The following is a 9,047-nucleotide window of genomic DNA, read 5'->3' as shown; positions in this document are numbered from 1 at the left end:
GGTTCTACAACAATTCCAGCGTATATTAATTGTAACGTTTACAAATAAAGCTCATTATTATTATTAATATTATAATAATTATTATTATTATAGTAATATATTGATCATAAAATATTACAATACAGTTAAGGGTGTCTCTTTTACTATTGGGGTCAATGGGGAATATGTGTTATTGCAGTACCACGAATGGCCACTGGGAAAATGTTTCTAAAACTGTCTAAAAAGAACACTTAAACTTAACCAATTTGTATTGTATATGTCTTTCTTCTTAAATACCAATAAACAATATTCACACATTTAAACTCCTACATGATTTTAAGTTGAACAACCCGAGTTTGGCGTAGAAACATACTCTCGCGTTTGGCGGGAGCATCGGATGAGGAAGTGTGTGTCGGTCGGTTGGAGAGAGAAAGAGAGCGGGGTTTTTTTGGATTTGGAGTGATTTAACAATTATTAAAGTAGTTTGAAGGAGTGTGTGCAAGAGGAGTTGGATTGAGTGGTCGGGGGATATCGTCCTCGATCACGCAAATGACATGTTTGAGGCGGTTGAGCACGACTGCTCTGAGAATGGGTCAGGGACAGGCAGCTGGGCAGGAATGGAAGTTGGTGAAGGGAGATAGGGGGACAATCAGGGAGAGTGGAGAGGATATAAGGATGTGAACCAGCGCAGCCAAGCAAAAGGGAAGAAGAGATTAAGAAGGGATGGTGATGAAAATAATGAGAGTGAAGAAGTAGGGCATGAACAAACACAAACGGTGAGACAGGTGAAGTTTATTGTCATAATAAGGTTTGAGGAAAAAATGAAGAAAATAAATCCATTCACACTGACATCAAGTCTGGCTGGTAAAATAGAAGAAATACAATATGCAAAGGTAGTAAATGAGGGGAATCTGTTGGTGAGGTGTAACACTGAAGAACAAACTGATAAAGCATTACGATTAAAAGAGATAGGGAGCAACAAGGTGGTCAGAACCCGAAGGGTGGGAACACAAAATGGAGGAGGTTGCAAAGGAATAATAACGGGAGTACCTATTAATGTAAAAATGGAGGAGCTTAAGAAAAGTATTAAAGGTGGGAGAGTTAAGGAAGCACAAAGGCTAAAAACAACAAGGGGAGGGAGAGAGGGAGAGGGAGGGAGTGAAAAAAGATAGTGAAACAGTGATGATTGAATTTGAAGAAGAGAATATGCTCAAGAGAGTGTTTCTGGGGTTTGTGAGTTTACCAGTGAGAGCATATGTACCAAAACCATTAAGATCTTTTAACTGTCAAAGGTTTGGACATATAGCTAATGACTGTAAATAAAAGAGGAGGCGTGCAAGATGTGGAGGTGATCATGAATATGGGAAGTGTGAACAAGGGGTGCAGCCTAAATGCTGTAGCTGTGGGGAAGGTCATAGTGAAGCATATGGTGGGTGTGAGGCAATGAGGAGGGAAACTAATATCCAAAAAATAAGGGTCCAGAGAGGAATCATCTATGCAGAAGCTGTGAGTGCATCAAGAACACAGAATGGAGAAAGAGATGAGCAAAGAGCTGTGGAAATACAAGAAACACAGCTCAGGACAGAAGACAGGGTTTATGTGAAGAAAAGAGATTTGGTGACATTTATAACAGGAGTGATCAATAGTACAGCCGAAGTGAATCAAAAAGTGTTAAAATCCAGCTCATTGTTAAAGCAGCAGTGAACCATTTAGGATTAGTGGGACTGACATGGGAAGAAGTGAGGGAGAGTCTCACAAATCAGTCAAGCCAGGATGTAACGTGTGGGTTAATATTGATCATGGTGATTCTCTTACAATGGAATGCGAGGAGTTTACTGGCAAATGGACAGGAGTTTAAGCAATTTATTAAGGAAATGGCAATACGGCCAGATGTAGTATGTGTTCAAGAAACATGGTTAAAACCAAGTTTAGACTTTGTGGTACATGGATATACAGTGATAAGGAGTGACAGAAATTGTGGTGGGGGGGGGGGGGGGGGGGTGCCACATTCATTAAGCAGGATATACCATATAGGGTGCTGGAAAAGGGGGAGGACCAGGAACATATAGTGGTAGAAGTGTGGGAGAGAGAGGAGAAGATGGTTATAATTAATTATTATAATCCATGCAGAAGGTTGGAATTGGATCAATTACTGGCAAAACAGACAAAAAATAATATGGTGTGCAGATTTTAATGCTCATAGCTCAGTGTGGGGGGCTTACAAACTAATTTAAATGGGAAAGTAGTAGAAGAGTTGATGGATGAAAGGAACTTGGTATGTATGAATGATGGGAGAGGAACAAGGATGAATGTAACTACTGGTACTGAATCAGCATTAGATATAACTCTAGTATCTAGTGCAATTGCTGGAATCAGTAGTTGGGAAGTCTGGACAGAATTCACCATAGGCAGTGATCACTACCCAGAGTCATGTTCGATAGGAGAGAGAATGGCAGGAAGCACAAACAATTACCAAAGTGGGTATTTGCAAAGGCAAAATGGGCTTTGTTTCAAGGGCTCAGTGTGGAAGAACTGACAAGAGTTGACGTCTCAGGAGATATAGAGGAGATAAATGACAACATAACTTCAGGAACAAGGTCAGCAGAGGGAGCTATTCCTAGGAGTAAGAATAAAATAAATAGGAAACTATGGTGGACAGAGGAATGTCGACAGGCTGTTAAAAGTAGAAACATTAAACAACTTAAAATAACCCATTGCATGCAGCAGCTAATCCAGTACAAGAAGACACAGGCAATAGTGAAAAGAACAATACGCCAGACCAAGAGGGCAAGAGAGAGTTTTGTGGAAAAATAGGAAGAATGACACTGGTGGGAGAGGTTTGGGGAATTATAAAAAAGATGGGGGGTGAAAGAAAGGTGTGGGATTATCCAGTCATGACCTGTGGGGAGGAGACTGCAGTTTCTAACAGGCACGGAAAATCTATCAGAAGAGGGGAGGAGGAGAGAGAAAACAAAGGGTCAGTATCCAGGTGTGTTAGACAGGAGGGAAGAAACAGGGGAAGCAATGGACAAACTATTTACTATGGTGGAAATGATGAGAGCTATAAATAAATCCAGACCAACCTCTCCTGGGAAAGTATGCAGCGTATTCCATAAAAATATGGAATATAATGCTAAAACAACTGGGGGACAGAGCATTATTAACACTTCTGCAAATGTATAACAAGTTATGGAAAGAGGGAATATTACCAGGGGCCTGGAAAGAAGTAGTAGTAGAAACAAGAGTAGTTGTCCCTATAAGAAAACCTGGTAAGGACCCTTCATAATCCACTAGCTATAGGCCAATAGCATTAATGTCAAATATGTGCAAAATAATGGAAAGGATGATAACAGGGAGATTAACATATGATTTTGAAAAGAGAGAAATGTTGGCAAATTGCCAAAATGGTTTTAGAAAAGGAAGAAATACAATGGAGACAGTTTATTTTGCGAGAAAACAAATAGTGGAAGGAATGAAACTGAAAATGTATGGGAATCAGTTGGAAAGAGTGGGACATTTACATTTTTGGGTGTGGTGTTTGATTCACATTTAACATGGGCAGGTCACATTGAGAGAGTAGAAAAGAAATGTAAAAATGTAATAAATGTGTTGAGATGTCTGACAGGTAGAGACTGGGGAGACAGTTGCTCGGCACTGAGAAGAGTGTATGTGTTCTTAATTAGATCTGTATTTGACTATGGAAGTATTGCATATGGATCAACTATAGGTCAAGGCTTGAAGGGCTGGATGTGATTCAGGCACAGAGAGTCTGCAGTGGGGCTTTTAAAACACCAGTACCTGCGTTACAGGTGGAGATGGGAGAGATGAGAAGGAAGCAGATGATGGTGAACTACTGGGTGAATTTGAAGGGACACAGTGATTCTCACCTGACGAGAGAGGTACTGCAGGAATGCTGGGAAACTGGGAAGAGTCAGTGGGGAAATTTTGGGAGAGTGGGAAATCAACTAGCAAACGAACTGGGAGTCTTAGAAATGACAATAAGCTCTACAATAGTTTACCTAGTGACACCATTATGGATGCTTGGCATCAAGGAAAAGTAGAGTAGAGATGGAAGTGAGTGTCAGTAAGGCAGAGGCTAAGAGTGTAATCTGGGGAAAAATCAATAAAATGTGGCAAGAGAGGTGGTATAGAGAGGGTAGAGGGAGGCATTTGTACAAAATACAAAACAGCATCAGGGTAAATAGAGCAGGTATGAGACACATGAGAGAGGAAGTCGTGGTGATGAGGTTAAGGTTAGGGCACTGTGCACTGAATAAATCACTTAAATTAATAGGGAAGCATCAGACAGGACTGTGTGAGAGGTGTCAGGAAGAGGAAGAATCTGTGGAACACATACTTTTGAGATGTAGGGCATATGAGGCACACAGAGAGGTGATGAAAAATAATCTAAGGAAATTAGGGCATCAAGAATTTAATTTAAAAGGAGTAATGGAAATGAGGGAGAAAGCACAAGTTAGGGTAGTAATAACTTTTTTATGGATTACGGGGCTATTTCATAGGGTGTGAAATAGAAAATTGGGGGAATATATAGGATAAGAGTATGTGTGCGTGAGTGTATGGTGTAAGGGTGGCCTGTATCTGCTCCACACTCCAGAGCAGAATGGGGGCGGTAATGCACCTGCAGATGGATGCCAACCGCCGTAAAACTAAAAGAAGAAGAAGAAGAACATATTCTCGCGAGACTTACATACTCGAACAAATTGCACATGCGCACTTCGCATTCTATCCATCTATCATGGAATCATGCTTATAATGCGTACAGAGTAAAGAAACATTGAGTAAACGTCTTCTTTCATTCGTTGTTGTTTCCTCCGCGACAATAACAACTCTGAGCGATGGACGAATCTATTCGTGGAGGAATTAATGTGTGTTTTTCCTCAGCGAACTAGCTAACTAACAAGCTAGCTTAGCTTAGCTTTGGGCTCACAGATACAGCTGTATCAGACAGATAATCGCCCCCGTGCTCAAGAAAACACAAGAAAATGTATGTGTTATACACAATTATAGTGGCATTGGTTTCTTTTTTCGCCTTGAAGTGGATGAAAAAGAGGAGGTACTGCACTGACCTGAATAGACTCGATGGAAAAACCGTTCTCATTACAGGTGAAAAACTGCAGGTTACACTGTGTGTGTGTGTGTGTGTGTGTGTGTGTGTGTGTGTGTGTGTGTGTGTGTGTGTGTGTGTGTGAGTGTGTGAGTGTGTGAGTGTGTGAGAGAGAATGTAGATTTAAATGATGTTAATACAGTTTGAAAAACTATATGATATCATACCTGTAGTCTGACGTAATTGTGTTGTATTTGTCTTGTTGTCGTCTTCCTGTTGTAAGCCTCACGCTGTGTTTTCCTCCTGCAGGTGGGAACTCTGGTATCGGCAAAGAGACAGCGGCTGCCCTGGCCATGAGAGGAGCCCGGGTCATCGTCGCCTGCAGAGACCTGGACAGAGCTGAGAAGGCTGTCAGAGACATCAAATATAAGAGTCACAGTCTGAACGTTGGCCACATGGAGCTGGATCTGGCCAACCTGCGCTCTGTGAGGGAGTTCTGCAAGAGCTTCCTTCAGAGAGAGAAGAGCCTCCACATCCTCATCAATAATGCAGGTGACCAGAGTTATGCATTATGTGATAAATCTAAAGCAACTGGCCGTAAAATCCTCCTAATATGACACAGATGCTAATAATCAATATTCATTAAACACACTGAACCCACCAACAAAAACAGTACAACCAAAATATTGGCATTAAAATAATATTTTGCAGACCAAAAAGTTATGTTTATGTTTTGAAATTATGTTTTGGCATGATGTGCAACCTACTGCCATCTACCAATCATTGCAGTCAGTAGAGTCTCAGCTGCCGAGCAAACACTGGTTGCCAGGTACGTCTGAGCTACAATGGCAGAGAAAACGGTATGAATATCAAAAACGGAAAGATAAAGTTTGTGGCAAAGTGAGGGTCTATATAGGACATGCTTTTGAACGGTGGAGAGAGTTGAAAGCTGAGAGGAATTTCTAAACGGATGCTGAATTAGTTACTTCTTCTTGCACCACCGCTGCAGCCGCCGCGCTGGACAAACACAATCCACACGCCGGTTTGTGTCATCTGAACAGCCGGTAAGAGCACACTCGCCCGGAGCAGGGAGAAAAGACAGAGCGAAAGAGACATAAATGGAGGGATAGAGCGCTGCAGAGTGCAGGAACAGCTGTTTTAATTTGTTTTCAGTATTGCTGACAAAAAACTATGAAGGTATATTTGGTGCAAAAGTCACAAGCACATTCAACTGCAGATTTCACATGCGCACACTAAAGTCACAAATGTGTAACCGTAAAGTTGAAGTTGTACATATTTTTTTAATACCTTGTTAACACAAATCCTTGTTACAGGTACACAAATCCTATCCTGTGCAACACAAATTCCAGCAGTCATGCACTTGACACTTTTGCAGTGCAGTTGGTGCAAAACACATTCACACACCTGTGTTTCATAGTCTGAGGACATGCACAATATTTGTGCATTTGTAAACCGTTAAAGTTGAAGTTGTAAATATTTTCTTATACCTTATACCTCGAAATAGGGCTACAGGTACACAAATCCTTATTACATATTATTGGAGCAAAAGTGTCGAGTGCATGACTGCTGGAATTTGAGATGCACAGGATAGGATTTGTGTACCTGTAACAAGGATTTGTGTTAACACGGTATTAAAAAAATATGTACAACTTCAACTTTACGGTTACACATTTGTGACTTTAGTGTGCGCATGTGAAATCTGCAGTTACATGTGCTCTGGCCTTTTGCACCAAATATACCTTCATAATAAACGAACCATTTACAAAAACAACACCGTCTCTCCGTCCTTCCCAAACGAACTGTGTCTGGACCCAGCCTACTGCAAGCAATCAGAACCAGGTTACGAACGTGCTTATGTCGCTGACTAATCACCTGATTCTGATCACTGGCCTCTCCTCTCCTCTCCTGCAGCAGCCGCTGCCTTCATTGCCACAACGGATTTTCAAAACTGAGGGAACAGTTTAGAAATCTGAGGGAACTGAGGGAGACAAAATTCGAGTCCTCTTTAGGTCTTTGCATGTACATTGCCATAAAATATATAACGTTAAAAATGGGGAGGCAAAAATGAAGGACGACTAGCCGCAGTGTTTTGATTTTGAGTGTAGTAACCGTTTTTTGGCCACATTGTTACAGATGGCGCCTTTAAGAATGGAGACTTTTTTATTTATATTTTTATTTTTTTTAATAAGTGCTTACATTATTTCATTATAGTTTAGTGGTACAACAATTTTTTAGTAAGTTATTTTATGAACTTGCATTCTAATGATCACTTTTAATTTTCTCTTCCCATTTCCTTGTCCACTTCTTTCTTCTTCAGGTATGCCCAGTGTCCTCGACTGGACAGACGATAACTTCAGCATGTGTTTTGGCGTCAACCACTTAGGTCACTTCCTCCTCACCAATCTCCTCCTGCCTCGTTTGAAAGAATGTGCTCCGAGCCGGGTGATCACCCTCACATGCTCCAACTACAAATACCAGAAGCTGGACTTCCAGGACCTCAACTACAACCTGCTGCCCTTCTTCACCTACTGCCGCAGCAAGCTGGCCAACATCTACTTTAGTCAGGAACTGGCTCGCATCACAGAAGGAAAAGATATCACCTGCTATGCTGTGCACCCTGGTAAGAAGTTTGTTGATTAAAAGTTTACTTCTCAATCTCATATTTCCCTGACATAAGCTGTGTTTAGATAGAGATAGAGATTCTGTGGAGGATCCAGGTTTGAGTATTCACAGGAGATGGCAGGAGAATCTGTGGAGAGAGTCCAGAGTGACCTCTGATGTTCAGCAGCTGTCTGAGATTCAGTTATACAGTCTGAACATTCCTGACATGTTGATGTTCACGTGTTGCTCCAGGTTTCGTCCAGAGTGGCTGGACGTGCCATTTCTCCATCCTCTTCCGGATGATGATGCAGGTGATCATGTGGATGTTTTTTGTGCCGTGTGAGATCGGAGCTCAGACGGTCGTCTACTGCGCCGTGTCGGATGAAGCGGCCAAACACAGCGGTGGTTACTTTGTCGACTGTCGACCTGCCACGCTGCGTCCTTTCGCCAGAGACGCTGGTGTGGCCAAGAAACTGTGGGAGGCCAGTGAGGGACTGGTCAAACTGGTCTGATGCCCACCACAGAGGAAAAGTGTTTGTTTGTTTGTTTGTTTGTGTGTAATTTATGGCCATCTTTTTTTTTACTTTGACATATTTATGTTTGAAATAAATGTTTGTTTTGTATAAAGTCCAGATTTGTTTTTCCTTTTTTCCATCAACATTCTTCTGACATTGTCATTTTTATTTATTTATTTGTGTTTGTTTGTTTGCGCAGTGAAATAGCTTTGGCATTTTTTAATTCTCAGGAGGTAACTTGTCATTCAATAGAATCATATTTCATAAACAGTTGGATTGAATAACTTTGTAATGAGATTCAGGTTTTAATCTACACCATGCATTTGTGTAGGGAAATAGAAATACCACGTTGATGTTTTTTCCAGTTGTTTACAATCAATAATTGTAGAAAGTTATAATTAAGGGGCATCCCATAGCCAAATGATAAGGGCATGTACCACAATGATACATCCTGGCCACATGAACCATTTCATGTCTCTCTTCATTATAATTACCAATGTAAGGGAAAATGCAACAGAATTATATTAACAATTAACCAAACAAACATGTCTGGTGTCTTCAAACTCCAAATAAAAGAACTAGAATCTCTTCTGCAAAGTGAAAGCATCACAGATACAAAGCCTGAGAAATGTTGACTTCATATGTAACAGATGGTTTGACTTGTTTTTTTAAAAAGATATTTGTTTTATTCTTGAAAAGCTTCACTGAGACAAAATACAAATTGTCAATGGCTGGATGTCATTAACATTTGAGTTGGTTTTTTTTAGTTGTTGGAACAATACATACATATATTGTTCCTGTCAAATCAACAAATAAAATTAAAAATGAACTGAAAAATCCTGGATTTAAAGCACTGATGTTCCACA

General features: G+C 40.7%; 1 protein-coding gene across 1 annotated transcript; it reads left to right on the top strand.

The window, feature by feature from the left end:
- The first annotated feature begins 4,866 nt into the window (after positions 1-4,866).
- On the top strand, positions 4,867-8,223 carry LOC310939597 (retinol dehydrogenase 14). Its single transcript, XM_083904399.1, has 4 exons — positions 4,867-5,103; positions 5,354-5,596; positions 7,383-7,685; positions 7,919-8,223. Exons 1-4 carry the CDS (start codon positions 4,983-4,985, stop codon positions 8,176-8,178), a joined length of 927 nt encoding a protein of 308 aa, XP_083760525.1. The 5' UTR covers positions 4,867-4,982; the 3' UTR covers positions 8,179-8,223.
- The last annotated feature ends 824 nt before the right edge of the window (positions 8,224-9,047 follow it).

The sequence above is a fragment of the Microchirus variegatus genome, assembly GCF_963457635.1.
Source record: "Microchirus variegatus genome assembly, chromosome: 18".
In the NCBI taxonomy this organism is placed as follows: domain Eukaryota; kingdom Metazoa; phylum Chordata; class Actinopteri; order Pleuronectiformes; family Soleidae; genus Microchirus; species Microchirus variegatus.
The sequence above is the reverse complement of the archived record's forward strand: the minus strand, read 5'-3'. Positions and strand labels throughout refer to the sequence as shown.

What these genes read in the sequence shown, in the direction of transcription:
- LOC310939597 (XM_083904399.1), top strand. Translation starts at nt 4,983, where the DNA reads ATGTATGTGTTATACACAATTATAGTGGCATTGGTTTCTTTTTTCGCC. An exon ending in AAAAACCGTTCTCATTACAG is followed by an intron (nt 5,104 to 5,353) that starts GTGAAAAACTGC and finishes TTCCTCCTGCAG; the next exon opens with GTGGGAACTCTGGTATCGGC. An exon ending in CTGCTATGCTGTGCACCCTG is followed by an intron (nt 7,686 to 7,918) that starts GTAAGAAGTTTG and finishes GTGTTGCTCCAG; the next exon opens with GTTTCGTCCAGAGTGGCTGG.